The sequence below is a fragment of the Micromys minutus genome, assembly GCF_963924665.1.
Source record: "Micromys minutus genome assembly, chromosome: 9".
In the NCBI taxonomy this organism is placed as follows: Eukaryota; Metazoa; Chordata; class Mammalia; order Rodentia; family Muridae; genus Micromys; species Micromys minutus.
This window is the reverse complement of record NC_137978.1, coordinates 54212093-54227753: the sequence shown is the minus strand read 5'-3', so window position 1 is coordinate 54227753 and position 15661 is coordinate 54212093. Positions and strand designations below refer to the sequence as shown.

Below are 15661 nucleotides of genomic sequence, written 5' to 3'. Positions count from 1 at the left end.
CGGCTTCCGGTTTCCGAGCAAACGGACAGAAAGTGCGCGTGTGCAGTCGCGGCCAGGAGGGCGCATGCCCACTGGGCTTCCTCTGTTCTTAAGGTGACCTCTGGCTGGAGTCAGAGGGGCCGGAGAGAGGGAAGGTAGCCTGGAAGGGCAGGGCAAAGGCCAGGAGGGGCGGAGCTTTCCTATTTGCTGGTGGCTGTGATTTTAACCCCTCTCTACTTGCAGTGGTGTCTGTCAATCACCTGTGACTCTTGTCTGATCAGTTTTGTGCTAAGTTTAGAGAACCTGGCAGTCCCTACCTACCTGGGTAGGACAGTTGGCGAGTAACTGAGACGATCCCAAAGATGAAAGACAAAGGTGTCGCTCATCCATTTATTCATAAATATGTACATAATTTGCATGCCTGGAATCCCAGCAATTATCTTATGGAGGCAGTAAGGAATCAAGCTCATCCTCGGCTACTTAGTGAGGTGGAGGCCATCTGAGATACTTGAGACCCTGCCTCAAAACACACAAAAACAAAACCAGAGCAATCAGAAAGGACACCTGCTGCGTGGCTGTCGCCCAGGCTCTGGGATGCTGGTAAGCGAGCTAGTCTCTCACCTAGAGGAAGATGACAATAGAACAGAAGGCTGGCCACCAAGGAGGCAGAGGCTGTCCACTGTCTTGAACTTCAGATCTTTCTGCAGTAAAAAAAACTTCCGAGAGCTGGGATTACAGCTGTGTGCCACCATGCCTGGTCGTAGATGCTGGACAAGCACGATACCAACTGAGCTGTGTTCTCAGATTTTGTTTTGTCAGTTTCCTTAGTCAACTGAGCTACTTTTTATTTTAAAGATTTATTTATTGTATTTATATGAGTACACTATAGCTGTCTTCAGATACATCAGATCTCATTACAGATGGTTGTGAGCCACCATGTGGTTGCTGGGATTTGAACTCAGGACTTCTGGAAGAACAGTCAGTGCTCTGAACCCCTGAGCCAGCTCTCCAGCCCACCTGAGCTGCTTTTTCCGGCACTTTAAATGGGTTCTCTCAGAGCCCCTCTGACTGGAGATTTGACCACTTTGGGCAGGTGTGCTCTTGGTATCCAAGTCACTTGGTCTCTTGAGGCACCCAGTGAGGAAGGATTTTATTTCTTTCTGCTCACCTTTGACCGAGAGAGGGCACTGTTTACAGTCTTGGGTTTCCTCATTTAGAAGCCACTGGAGAAATTACCATGACAGGAGAGAGGAATGGCTAGATGGGGCCAAGTTTCTGAGAACTCACCCTGAATCTGGCTTCTCTGTCAGGTGGCCTCATTGAAGGGGGTGTGGGGAGTCCTGAACCCCTGGGGGTTACCTTGATTGCTCCCCTCAAGGCCATGTGACCTTTGATAAGTCTTGTGGTGTCCTTGCCTGAATCAGTAGGGGCTGTGCCAGCTGATGTAAGGTCCTATGATTGGCAAGGTTGTCTTGTGCAACAGATGGCAAGGTTGCCTTGGCTTCTCAGGGGGCCCTGGCTCAGCACAAGGGACCATTGGGGCCACCCAAGTCGGCCAAGGTTGTAGGAAGTCTGCCGTTTTCTTTGTAACTCCTCCAGGGTGTCAACAGGCAGTATTTCTAGAGAACTGGTCTCTTTAGCCATTTTTAGCCAATCGTGTCAAAAAACAGACACCACTCCTACATAAATGGCCTCCCTTTTAGCTTTTCCCAGGTCACCTTGGAAAAAGCAGTCGGCAGCCAGCAAAAGTGAGACCTTGATTTATGGAGGGGCTCTTGGTGCCAGTGTGCCCACACACCCTGCAGTCACCTCATTCCTGGGCTTCATGGGGATTTGAGAAGCTCAATGTTATGGAAGGATGATAAATTCCTGGGCGGCTCTACCTCCGCCCTGAGCTTTGGTGTGTCAAAAAGGCACAGATGCCATAGAACTTAAAGGTCGTCATGGCCTCTTCCTGAGTTAGGTTGCCAAGGTGTCCTGGCCATAAGACCGCAGGGTTTGGGGCTGGTTGGTTGGTTGGTTGGTTGCCATCCATGTAGAGAATGATATATTGCTTTCATCAGACAAGCTGCTGGGCGCCCTGTGTTTATGCAGAACCTCACCTCATCACCCACAAATGTGTTTACATCAGCAGTCTCCTCTGGTCCTCCCAACAACCCTGATGGGTTGGAATAACTGTCCCCGCTTGCAGACAGTCTTACTGGGAAATATGGGCAACCTAGGGTAGGAATTATGCTTGAGGACCTCCCCCCCCCAGAGATAGACATTGAATTCGGGAGCAAAGACAAACACCAAGCTGAGGATTGCACTGGAAATACTGAGGAGAGTTGTTTAGTTACAGCTCAGCCTCAGTGGTACAGTGAGAGCCTGTCCCACAGCCCTCCAAAGAGAAAACGGGGCCAAGAGGTGGTGGCGGCAGCACACCTTTAATCCCAGTACTGGGGAGACAGAGGCAGGTGGATCTCAGATTTGAGGCTAGCCTGGTCTTATAGAGTGAGTTCCAGGACAGGTAGGGCTATACAGAAAAACTCAGTCTTGAAAAAACAAAAAAACAAAAAAAGTGTGTTTATGGGGGGGGGGTGGAATCCCAGATCTCCTCCCCTCTCTCTCTGTCTTTCTCTGTCTCTGTGTTCTCTCTCTGTCTTTCTTTGTATGTTCTCTTTCTCTCTGACTCTTTCTGTCTCTGTTCTCTCTGTGTGTGTTCTTTCTCTCTGTGTGTTCTCTTTCTCTCTGTTTCTGTGTGTTCCTTCTCTCTTTCTCTCTCTGTTTCTGTGTGTGTCTCTCTCTGTCTCTAGTGTCTACAGTTCTACTTCCCCTTGGAAGTAGAGCAGGTTTACCCCACTGGCAGCCTGAGATGTCCACATTTTCACCCTACCACCACCTGCACCGCCCATCTGTGTCCATACTAAGAAGCTGCCACGTTCCTTCATCCCATTTCCAGCTCTCAGCCACTGCCACCCCAGCCTCCAGTGACGTCTGTCCACCCCTCTTCTCTGTCCACTTCTGTTTGTCTCCTTTACCTACTTATCTATTGACAAGGTCTCTTCATATAGCCCAGGCTAGCCCAGAATTCTTACGCCTCCCAAGTACTAGGGTTACAGGTGTGGGCTACCCGCTTGCTCTTTCTTTCTCTTACAGCCATTTGCAAAAAATTCAGATCCAACTTTCTCCTCCTGTAGAAAATAACTACTTGACCACTTTCAACAAAATATCCTCTACTGAGCCATCAGCACAACTTAGACTTGGTCTAAGGATATCCCACTTTCGTGTCTTTATGCCCAACTGAGGACATTTCAAGTGAGTGAGGCCTCCTCACTGAATTTATTGTTGTCTGCAAATCTGCTTTGAATTTGTTATTTCTTTCTGTTTGGTTTTGTTGGGGGGATGGGGTTCTGGCTGTATAAGCTGGCCCTAAACTTGTGGTCCTCCTGCCTCAGTTAGTTAGCGGGAGGTCACATAATCTGTTTTGGATTCTTTTTGGCTTCTGAATTCTTTATAACTATGTAGATTACAAGAAGCTTCCAGGCCAAGATGAAGATTTGTCTCTTGTTCATGGTCACACCCAGAGTCTGCTCAGGGGCCAGCAGCACAGCAGGTGGCTGATAAATCCTCAGAGAGTGAACAAATTCATTGCCAGAGTGCCTGGTTTAGGACGCAGCACACAGTAGGTATTCAGTCAAGAGGGTTGGCCGGATGAAGGGATGAGGAGGAAGAAAGGTGAGCTGGTTCTTTGGAGCAATGAGAGGAGACATTGTGGTTGTTTAGGGGAACAGGGAGCCATGTAGAGACCCAGGCATCGTGGTGACTAGGGTGAGGACCAGGACAAAGAATGTTTTAAAAGTCCATACTGAAGGGGCTAGACAGACAGCTCAGCAATTAAGAACACTTGCTCCCCTTCCCCCCATCCCCCGCCCCGCGCAGAGGACCTGGGTTCAGTTTCTAACACGTACCTGCTCTGGCTCACAGCAATCTATAATTTCAAGTCCAGGGGTCTGATGCCCTCTTCTGATCTCCAAGGGCACAGGCATGCATGTAGGACACATGCATATATGTAGGCACAACATTCACAGACGGAAAAATAAATACCTTGCCTAAAAAGATCATGGTAAATAAAGTAGGGATGTTTTAAGTAGAGATACCATTCTCTACTAGTACCAGGAGCTGAGGCAGGCCTATGTGCCTGCCCGGTGATCCTCCAGTCAGCCATATCCCCAAGCCTGTCCCTCAGCTCCTTTCACTGTAGCCCTATCAGCCCTGGTTGGCTTCCCCACAGTCAGCATGATGAAAGACCTTCTCGGTACATTGGGGCCTGGATGCCTCTTCAGGAAACAGAAAGACGGGGCCTGAGAGGCCAGGGATGGAGAAAAAGCAAGGCAAGTTGGTGTGATCAGCCACCTAGTGTCCACCTGACTCGGTCTATCCCTCCACAGCCCTGGAGCCCCCCCCCCCACTACTGCAGAAGTTGCCCCTTCTGTAGCTCAGTCATCCAAACATGGCTGTGGTCCCTGAGTTTGACAAGAGGCAGATGTCTCTAAGAACATTTCCGATCTCTGGCTGGGGTATTTTACTCCTAGGGTACCATCGGCAGACCGATGTCAACCTCCCCATTTCCCGTCCCCTACCCTTCCCTACTTTGCCTGGTCCTCAGAGAGGCCCTTTCCCGTCTCTTAGGTCATTGAATGACATCCCCTGTCCAGCTCATGATGCTGATGCTGGGAGACTGTGGCTGCGGCTGCTGATAGCATCCACACTTGGAGGCTTTCCTGGAGGTTGGGATGTAAGCAACCCTTTAGCTACATTTATTCCAAAATCATCACAGCAAACTGACTAGGTGGGAATTATGGGTTTTCATTTGTTGTTGAAGCTGCTGAAGGTCAAGTACTTAACCCAGGTCACACAACTTCCTGCTCTGGGTCTAAAAAAAGTGGTGCATGCAGTTACTCGGCCCCACCTCCAGGGAGCACTCTTGGCTCGCAGCTCTGCCCAGCCCTCTCTTAACAGCTCTTGCCAATTTGCCCTGAGAAAAGGCTTATCTAAACCCCTTTCTTTCATCCTGTACGAACCCCACCATATAATTAGACTTCTCAAAATATGCTCTCTGAGCGGGAGCGAGGCAACGGGGCCACGGGCTTCTCCCATTTCACGAGCAGTAGTCTCTTTGGAATTAACTGCTGGAGCAGAGTCACGAGCCACCCCTGTTCCAGCTGGACTCGTGTCTCATGCAGCTTAGGTCCTCTCAGCTGCTGGGACTTAGCAAGCAGCCTTCTGGGGGACTGTGACCCACCCAGCATCTCCAGCATCCTGTCAGATTAGCAGTTCATTGTGATCTTCCAGGTAAGCACGGATGTTCATTCACACGGCGGACGCTGCGTTGCCCTACACCTCTGCCTTCTTCCGTTTTAGCCCGAATTTTCGAACGTTTAAAAATGTTTCGAATGATTTAAAAAAAAAAAAAAAAAAAAAAAAAAAAAAAAAAAAAAAACAACTCAGAGACAGAGTCCTGCAAATGAAATGTAAGCAGGGACAATGGTAAATAGTCATTTGGTTCCCTGTGGCTGGAAGTCAGAAACAAAACACATAAGTGAGATACAGAGCGTCAAATGCAGGGTTGCCTTTGTGTGGGCTATTAAGAGTGTAGCTGGGAGTGCAAGCTGTTTCAGCAACCGCAGACTCTGTGACCTTGAGTAAGTTACTAAACCTCTCTGTGCATTAGTAAAATGGAATTGATCAGTCCCCTGCCAAGGAGGAGGATTATCTCCCTCAGTGTCCTCCATTGGAAACCCAGCTGGGGAAAGTGAGGAGAGCCACAGGTCCTTAGGAGAGATGGAATATGCTAACAGGTAGGAAATAAGTCTGCTACAGAATTCAGCCAATTTTAACGATTATTAAAAAGTACTTATGGCAGGCTGTGGTGGTGCACCCCTTTAATCCCAGCTCCTGGGAGGCAGAGGCAGGCGGATGTCTGAGTTGGAGACTACCTTGGTCTACAGAGAGAATACCAGGACAGCCAGGGCTACACAGAGAAACATTGTCTCTAACCTTATCCCACCCTCAAAAAAAAAGGTACATAAGGCAGACTTGGGGTGTGGTAATGGTCGGCTATGTAGTTCAGATTCCCCAACAGCCAGACCTGACTTGATCGCTCACCTGTAACCCCAGCCCCGGAGGGTCAGGGGACCTAAGACCTTAAGGACTTGCTGGGCAGTCAGTCTAGCAGAAGCAGCTGCCACAGACCAAGGAGGGGATGTGGGGTCAGCAACGGTGTAACCAGGCACACACACACACGCCTGGTGGGTGAAGCAAACACCAAAGTGATCCACACATTTTACACACGCATGCATGCGCACACAGTTGGCAGGTGGGGCATAGCTCCAACTGCTTTACATACATTGACACAAACACATACACATTTGGTGGGAGGAGCAAAGTTCCATCAACTTAATTTTTCTCCCATAGCTCATGTATCCCAGTGACATCCTTCGAGCAGCACACTTTGATTACACTGTATTTCTCTTTAAGTGAACCATTACACTGAGCATATGTTAAAAAAAAAAAAAAGCAAAAAAAAGTTATTCCCAAGAACCCATTCAAATGTATAACTAAGCAACTTGTTATAGACTAACAACGTGTAAGCAAGCAAGGCGATTGTTTTCAGCCAGTTCCTCTTACTGGCAGGCTGCAACGTGCAGTTCCAAAGCAAGATCCAATTATCATTATTTATCTTAAAGAGTAATCTCATAAAAGTATTTTTAAAATGACAAATCTAGTATGTGGCCCAGGTGAACCAGGTCCGTCTGAGTCGTAGGTGAGAAACTTCTGTTGGTGTTTGGGGCCGCAGGAATCGGAGACCACGGATGACTCACACACGCTTTGAGACCTCCTGTAGATCTGGGTTTTCCTGGAAACCCACCGTGACGTTGAAGGAACTGTAGAGCAGACCTATGGCTGGTGGTGGCAGAGTCAACACCGAAGTACGCTTCGCGGTGCTCTGGGAAAAGCCTTTCGGCTGGCTGGCTATACCATTCAGCATGGCTGTATAGCTCACTGTGCTTTTGAATACGTTGGTGGTGTTGTAATGTGTTCTGGACCATCAATGGAACCCACAATTCAAACTTCAGATATTGTCTTTGCAGAAAATCTTAGCCGACATTTTTATGGCATCCGAAGAGGTGACATTGTAATTGCAAAAAGTCCAAGTGATCCAAAATCAAATATCTGTAAAGGAGGAACTGGTTTGGAAGGAGACAAAATCCTTACTACTAGTCCCTCTGATATCTTTAAGAGCCGTAGTTATGTGCCGACAGGTCATGTTTGGTTAGAAGGTGATAACTTACAGGATTCTATGGACTCCAGGTATTATGGACCTATACCCTATGGACTGATAAGAGGACGGATCTTCTTTAAGATTTGGCCTTTCAGTGATTTTGGATTTCTATGTGACAGCCCAAATGGCCACAGATTTTCTGATGATTAATAAGTATTTCCTTTTAACTTGAGTATTGTCTCCTATTCAAGTAAATTTATTACTACAGTTGAAACCATGAACTTTACAATAAACTATTTGCTATTCAAAAAAAAAAAAAAACAATGACAAATCTAAACTTTGATGTAAAAAAAGAAAGATAGGCCATTCCCACTTTACATTGCCAGGCTGCGCATCTACTCATGAACAGTTTCTGTATGAAATCATATCAGGAAGTGGAGAGCAAAAATGGGCACGAGAAGTTAATCGTCACACTGATCACCAGCCCAGCTTTAGCGAGAGGCAGGTCAGTCAGTTCTGGTCAGGCTACCACTGTTCTTGCTCACTGACCTCCAAAGATCCCTCGCTCAATTATCGAAAGTTTTTTTTTTTTTCTTCTCAATTTTAAATTGTTCCCAGAGAGTTTCTATATCAAAGCCACAAAAAAAAAAAAAAAAAAAAAAAAAAAAAAAAAAAGAAAAGAAAAGAAAAGAAAAGAAAGAAAGAAAGAAAGAAGTATCCCCAAGCATGGAAGTCATTGCTAACAATTCACAATCCACATCTCTAAGCTCTTCCCAAGGGTGGTGGTTGAATGTCATTCTGCTCTGGCAGCAGTGTTTAAAACAGATCAAACATTATTGGGTTAGTGACATTGCTGAGTGAGGGGTGGGAAATCCCCTTAGAATGTCCATGGGACTCACAAGTTTGGAGGGACTGGGGTGGGGTAGCAACAAGCAGAGCAATCTTCCACAACACCGTGAACCTGGGGTTGGGAAAGTAGCAAGCAGGCGTGAAGTCTGGGGTTCAGTTCTCAGTGTTGCATCAACTGGGCATGGTGGCCCATACCTGGGATTTCAGTTCTTGGAAGGTGGAGGCACAAGGGCCAGAAGTTCAAGGTCATTTTTTGTTGCTTAAGGATGTCCTGTGCTAGAGATCCTGTCTGAGAAGAGAGAGAGAGAGAGAGAGAGAGAGAGAGAGAGAGAGAGAGAGAGAGAGAGAGAGAGCAAACTGAGCCATGGTGGTACACACCTTTGATCTCAGCACTCAGGAGGCAGAGGCAGGGAGATCTCTTAGTTCAAGGCTAGCCTGGTCTACAGAGTGAGCCTAGGACAGCCATGGCTACACATGTCTTGGTTGGGGGGGTGGAAGAAAGGGAAGTTGGAAGAAAGAGATGTCACTTGGTGGTAGAACACTTATCTAGAATGTGTGAAACCTTTGGTTCAATCCTCAATATCCAAACAGAAAAAAAGAAAATAAGAGAATATTTCTCACCCAGAACCTCTCCCACTCTGGGGAGTTCTCTCTTACTTTTCCTTAATAAATCTGTGCTTGGTCTGCAAAAGTAAATAATACGTAAATAAATAAAAAGACAGAAAATAAGTGATAAGCCAGCCTGCCTCCATCGTAGGCTTAAAAGCTGTCCTATAGTAAAGACAAAGTAGGCTCATGCCTGTGTATGACTAAACCTCTGTTTCTCCAGGACTGGGCTATGCCCTGCCTGTAACCTTAACTACTGCTTGGAACAGGCGGTTCAGCAACGACAATTATGCCTTTGTTTCGGAAAGCTATAACAGACATCTCGTAACCTCGCCTGTTTCAAAAGGTTATCATGCCTGCCTTGCGATGGCCACCTTGTGATCCTGCCTTTGCTTCAAAAAGATTGTTATAATCAACTTACTCTGCTTACGTCCTGCTCCTGGAGCCCCGCCCATCCCCCCATATGGAATCCCCTACTCCTGAGCTTTAAAAGCCGTGTCTTCCTCACATCCAATGCTCACCTCTTGAACCCCACTTATTGGGAAGCATTTCGTGTACGCAAATTAAAAAGCTTGCTTTAATTAATTGTTTCTGGCTGGAGAGATGGCTCAGCAGTTAAGAGCACTGACTGCTCTTCCAGAGGTCCTGAGTTCAATTCCCAGCAACCACATGGTGGCTCACAATCATCTGTAATGAGATCTGATGCCTTCTTCTGCTGTGTCTGAAGACAGTGTACATAAAATAAATACATCTTTTTTTAAAAAAATGTTGTTTCAGTTACTCTGGCCACGATGATGTGAGTTGGTGGTCTGCCTTTCTCCTTGAATCATCGGGGTGAGCATCAGGAAAGGAAGGGACAGACTGACCTTTCCTCTCCTGTTGGCATCTGGCGCTTCACTCAGATGTGTTTTGTGAGCACTGACCAAATACCCGAAATGGCCATACATAGGAGACAGAAAGCAAAGGCTTCCTTCCGGAGCAGTGGCCTGGAGAGGGGCCTTAGCATGTGGACCTGAGGCTGTTGGGGATCACTTGGGTCATGAGTATGACCGTAAGGAAAATGGCTGGCGAGACGGCTCAGCCATTCAGAGCACTTCCAGAGGAGCTGGGTTAGATTCCCAGCACCCATATGGCAGCTCACAACTGTAACTCCAGTTTTAGGGGATCCAATGCCCTCGTCTTGTTTCTGCAGGCTCTGCATGCATGCGATGCATAGACACACATGCAGACAAAGCACCTATGGGTCAGGGTTAATGAAGAAGGAGCAGGAGGAAGAGGAGGCTGAGAGCAAGGACTTTCTTTTCCCTCCAAGACAACCTTTAACCTTAAAAGACAGAATCGAGTTATATCCTGGACCTACAAGAAGAAAGGGGGCAGAGATAAGGGGTCATGTTTTCTCCTTCCACACGATGGGGGAGGGGTCATCCTGACAGTGGGCAATGGTGACATAGCAAAGCCTCCCCCCTACCCCCAGTGATGGCCATGGCTTAGGCAAGAGAACTTTCTGGAGGGAAAGGGGCCGAAGTTCACTTTGCATTTCTACTTTCTGTGTTACAGAAATCAATTTTGATGAACTATGGCATTCAGATGACTGGATTCTAGGTTTTTTTGTTTTTGTTTTTTTTTTTTTTTTTGTTTTGTTTTTTGTTTTGTCTTTTGAGGCACGGTTTCTCTGTATAACACTGGATGTCTTGGAACTCACTCTGTAGACCAGGCTGGCCTCGAACTCAGAGACTCTCCTGCCTCTGCCTCCTGAGTACTGACTGGGATTAAAGGCATGTGCCACCAACTCCTGGCATGTTTGGGAGGATTTAATGGAAGTGTCCCTTTCCATAATTGGGGATAAGCCTGGCAGAGAAGATCCTAGAGCTATGCCAACCAATATGTGGACACGTATAGCTAGTGAGCACTCAAGTCTTGTGACTTTGTTCATTGATTATTTATTTACATTTGAGACAGAGGCCCCGTTTCGCCTTGGTTGGTCTAGAACTAACTTGCCGCATAGACCTTGAACTCACAAGATTTATCTGTCTCTGCTTCCCAAGTGCTGGGATTAAAGGTATGCGACATCATGCCTGGCTAGAATTTTATTTTGCATGTAGACCCATATGAATGGCAGGCATGTGGAGGTCAGAGGACCACTTTGTTTAGTCAATTTTTCCTCCCGTCTTTTAAAAAATTTATTTGTTTATTTTATGTGAACTGGTGTTTTGTCTGAATACATGTCTGTGTGAGGGTATCAGATCCCCGGAACGGGAGTTATGGACAATTGTGAGCTGCCATGTGGGTACTGGGAATTGAACCCAAGACCTCTGGAAAAACAGCCAGTGCTCTTAACCAATGAGCCATCTCTCCAGCCCTTTCCTCTTGTCTTAATGATAGTCTCAGAGACAAAAATCAGGCTGCAGGCTTACGGTAAGCCCTTTACCTGGTAAAGCTACTTCGCAGGTTTAACTTTGCTCTTTTTAAACACAAATTTATTATATTATTTATTTGTATGTACCTGAGTGTGTGTGTGTGTGTGTGTGTGTGTGTGTGTGAGTGTACAGGTGCTCACAGATGCCAAAAGTGGTAGTTAGCCACCTTATGTGGGTGCTGGGAACCAAACCCTGGTCTGTCTGGAAGAGTTGGGAGCTGGTTTAACCACTGAGCCATCTCTCCAGTCCCTCCCAGTTCTGTTCTTAAAGCAGCAGATACAACCTTCTTCAGATGTCGCTGTGTACGACCGTTGGCTGTCCCCACTGACTACCAAAGGGCCCAGGGTTAGTGCCCTACTGGTCAGGTGCAGCGGGGCCTGAGCTCCATGGAGATCAACTTCTAGGGGCCATCAGCTCTACAGAGTTCATAGGGGCACTGGGATGAACTGGCCCTGAAATTACACCCCTTGCTTATGTCTTCTCTTTCAGTGCGCTGTTACCCCATTTCCTGGACCCGTTTCTCCTGGAGACACGTTGCTAACAACTCGTTGGCTCCCAAATGCTCATCTCCCTGTATCTGGGGAAACTCACCTTTAAAACATGAATGATTACCTTACTGTGGGTATTGGTCATGATCTTGGATAGAGACCATGTGGCACACAGTCCTGAGAGAGAGAGAGAGAGAGAGAGAGAGAGAGAGAGAGAGAGAGAGAGAGAGAGTGTGTGTGTGTGTGTGTGTTTGTGTGTGTGTGTGCGAGATGTGGGTGGTGCCAGGCCCTTGAGATGAGTTTGACAACAGTAGGAGCTTCACAACCACAAAAGTCACATGTGACCCACATGAGTTGTGATCACGTCTCAGAAGCCGCAAAGAATATCACCCAGAGCCACATAACTTCCGGTGGATGGCCTATTTTATTGCTCTTTGTGTTGGCTCTTCCCCCAAACACTCCATCTTGGCTTCTTTTCCAGGAAGTTGTCACTGCCTGGTTCCGGCCATCTTCCTGCCGTCCCTCAGCCCTCCACAGAGCATTTCAAAATTAACATCGAAACAGGAAATGGTGTAGCCCAGAAGCATTTGGGCCTAAATTAAGAAAAAAAAAAAAAAAAAAAAAAACAGGGGGTGGGGAAGAGCAAGGAGTCCACGGGGTGGGGCATCCACACCTGGGGAGTCACACTGGGTGCACACTGGGTGGATAAGTGAGATGGGACAGGCAGTGTCTGAGTTCTGGAGTTGCAGAAATTTCCGAAACAACCAACACCACCGGGGAGAATTGTAACACAATCTACAAAGACAAGCGGCCTCCGTGTGGGAGGATCTCACTTCCTCCTAAAGCAGATAAGAATAAAAACAGTAAAGCCACCTTAACCGAACAGCACACACGACAAACCCCCACATCTCCAGATCAGCTCCCTCAGAGAGGTGCCTGCTTTTTCCCTCAAGGGCAGGAAGCACTGTACCCAGACACAGAGGATGACAGTTTTGGAGACTCTGGGGCCTGACCTAGCTGGATGGGAAAGAGGACATACCCCTGATTCTTGAAGGCGGCGACTGTCCTGAACGCTTCTTGAATATACCGGGTAGTGTTTCCAAAGAGCTTAGCACAGCACGGGCAGAGGGTGGCTTTGTCATGTGGCTTTTGTCTGTTGGGGACAAGTAAGTCTATGGCTAGCTTGTGTTATCAGAGTCCAAGTCTGTGCCCATTGCTCGGTAGCACGCAACAGTTGATTGCGATAGCTGAGAAAATAATCGAAGGTAAAACTCTTGTTCCCCTAAGAGCGTGGGTGTAGCCCTTTCTTTGGTTATAAAATGGGACCGTTTAACCCTCCAAAGTAGAATTTCTATCTCCTATATTCTTAGCTTTAAACAACCTTCTTTATTTTAAGAAATATATATATTTTTAAACATCATCTGTTACTTTACTTGTATGTGTGCATGAGTGTGTGTATGTGAACCATCCGTGTGCAGAAGCCCATGGAGGTCAGAAGAGAGCATTGGACTCCCTGGAACTAGAGTTACAGGTAGTTGTGAGCCTCTGCCTGGGTGCTGAGAACCGAACCCAGGTCCTCTCTCTGCAAGAACAAAAAGAGCTCTCAACCACCCAGCCATCTCTCCAGCCCCTGAAACATTTATTTATGTGCATGTGTTAGTGCACACGTGTGCAGTGCCCTCTGAGGCCAGAAAAGGGTATTGGAGTCTCTGGTTCTGGAGTTACAGTCAACTGTGGGTATTGGGAACTGAGCTTGGGTCCTCTTTAAGAGCAGAAAGCATTTTTTTTTTTTTTTTTTTTTTACTGCTGAACCATGAACCATCTCTACAACTCCTGGGGGGCTTTCTAATTGAAACAGAGGGGATAAATTCACCTGTGTCTGGAAAGTGTGCTGAGAAATCCCACCTCTGGACAGTAGCTAGCTGAGAAGTGATCACTGAAACTGGAGCATGGCTAGCATCCTCAGACCATGGGGTCAGCATCCTAGAGAAGGAACTCACTATTTCTCAGGTTCCCAGGAAACCCGAATCTGGCTGGTGATAAACTGTACAGCCGCTGGCGGGGCAATGTCCAGGATAAGAAGGACAGAGTCCAAAATAGGAAGAACAATGGGTAGAGAGGCCCATGGTCTGGACAGAGAACTGGGGACCAGGTGAGAGAACAGAAATAGGCTTGACAAGCAGGAGCATCTTCATATACCGAACTTTGGGCAGTGGATGCTAGTCTGAGACCTCCCGCCCCCCCCCCCAAATTTGGGCAGCCTGCGTCCACAGAAAGTGAAGAACTCTCCTCTGCTAAGACCTATTTCTGGAAGGTTCTAAGATGAACAATTGGACCCTCAGGGAGTGGGGACACAGTGCGTAAGGGGGGAAGCTGTAAGGAATGAACGGGTGCAGGGAGCCACCAGGAGGCCCCAAGGGAGACGAGCTTAATGTGATGGTATCATCCAAAGTAAGCCAGGCCCTGGCCCCGGTCCTTGTGCTCTACCTTGAATGTCAGACAGGTGCCAGGAGAGCCAATGACCTCAGAGCCCCCCTTCTTTCCCCCCTCATTCTGATCTGGAGTACAGGCTGAGAATTCTTGATGGTGGTGGGGAACAGTCAGACTACATGATTTGTCGAAGTCTGGTTTTCCCTACCAGAACTCTGCACATTAACCACGTGTCCATCTATTTTCTGGGGTGGGTAATGGTTGGGCTTACTTGGGGTGGGGTCAGTGGACACTGAGGTCCTTCTCCAAGGGACAGCAAGGCACATATACCCCCAATATCTCCTGCTTCTTGTAGGGGAAGGACTTGGGGGGGGGCACAGGAAGGACCCAGAGACTGCAGGGGAGGAGGAAAGGCCAGGGTCCCTGGCAGTCAGGGGACCATGTGCCACCACTTAAAGGCGAACGGCTTCCTGCGGACATTGGTGCCACAGTGAACCTCTCCTAGGAACTTGTGGTAGGCCGAGATGTCATCGATGAACGTGCAGGCAAGGCCCAGGGGCTCCAGCAGGCCTCGAACGTGTGTCTCCAGGCAACACTCCTCCTCGACCTGGGGCCCGAAAGGCTTGGGGACACCCAGATCCTTGTCCAACACGATCATGTTCACCTGGGAGGGGAGCGAGTGTTTAGGGAGCAGCCACTGTTTGCCTGTGGGGAGTCAAAGCCCTCAGACCCCCGTTACAGTCCTGGGTAGGAACTGTCATCAGGGATCCTTCTTCAGAGGGGAAAACGAGGCACAGATTTTGAGCTAATCCTGGTTTACGTTGTGACTTTTTTTTTTTTTTTTTTTTTTTTTTTGCGAAACATTCTCCTATCTGTTAGAGTAATGGGGCCGGGGAAGACCTAGTAAGAAGGCCAGTTAAGCATGCGTGTCACCCCATGTCACCCCTAGCAGGGAATGGAGGATCCCAGACAGAGCAAGTGCCAGAGATAAGGTCACACAGCAACTCAACTGGGCCCTTCTGGGGCTGGCTGCACCCTGCCTGGGGTGGAATGAGGGTACGCGGCTGGAGTCTCTCACCATGTTAGGGAAGAAAGCCCTAGCCTGGCGGTCTTCGTCCATCTTGAAGAGAGCCGGAAGGTCAATGATGTCCTTCTCAGTCAGCCCCAGCTCCTTCTTAAGGATGTCACGGTTCCAATCCAGGCAACGCTGGGGGGGAAGAGGAACGAGGAAGTGTTGAGGTCAGGGGACACACACCTGCTTAGCCAGTCTCTCTGTCACCCCTCCAGCATCTCTCGACCAGGGATAAGGGACAGTAGTAAATCCATCTTTTGTTTTGTTTTGTTTCGAGACAGAGTTCCTCTTTGTAGTCCGGGCTGTCCTGAAACTCTCTATATAGACCAGGCTGGCCTCAAACTCACAGAGATCCGAAGGTGCTGGGCCTAAAGGCGTGCACTACTGTCATTTCAAAAATGACTCGAGGCACAGCTACAAAGGAACAGAAACCTCTTAGACTCCTGCTAGCTCTTGTTAGTCTCACTACCACCCGGGCTCTGTTAGCTTAGCCACCCCGCCCCCAACTTAAACTTCCTGGTAGAAAATTGCTAGCAGCTGAGCTTGCCTACGATCC

The 15661-nt window shown here is 47.9% G+C and overlaps 2 protein-coding genes across 2 annotated transcripts in view; one reads left to right on the top strand and one right to left on the bottom strand.

Moving 5' to 3' along the window:
• Positions 1–6438: 6438 nt before the first annotated feature.
• Positions 6439–7453, top strand: LOC308424341 (mitochondrial inner membrane protease subunit 1-like; the record flags this gene model as incomplete). Its single annotated transcript, XM_080921263.1, has 2 exons — positions 6439–6483; positions 6866–7453. The coding sequence occupies 2 exons, from the start codon at positions 6439–6441 to the stop codon at positions 7451–7453; spliced, it is 633 nt and encodes a 210-aa protein (XP_080777389.1).
• Positions 7454–12008: 4555 nt separating this feature from the next.
• PADI2 (peptidyl arginine deiminase 2) overlaps positions 12009–15661 on the bottom strand; it is a 40928-nt gene continuing 37275 nt past the window's right edge. The window contains exons 15-16 of the mRNA XM_080921912.1: positions 15112–15240; positions 12009–14697 (exon numbers count right to left, since the gene is read on the bottom strand). Of these exons, the coding sequence (XP_080778038.1) occupies positions 14464–14697; positions 15112–15240 (363 nt within the window). The 3' untranslated portion in view covers positions 12009–14463. The remainder of the gene's footprint in view (positions 14698–15111; positions 15241–15661) is intronic.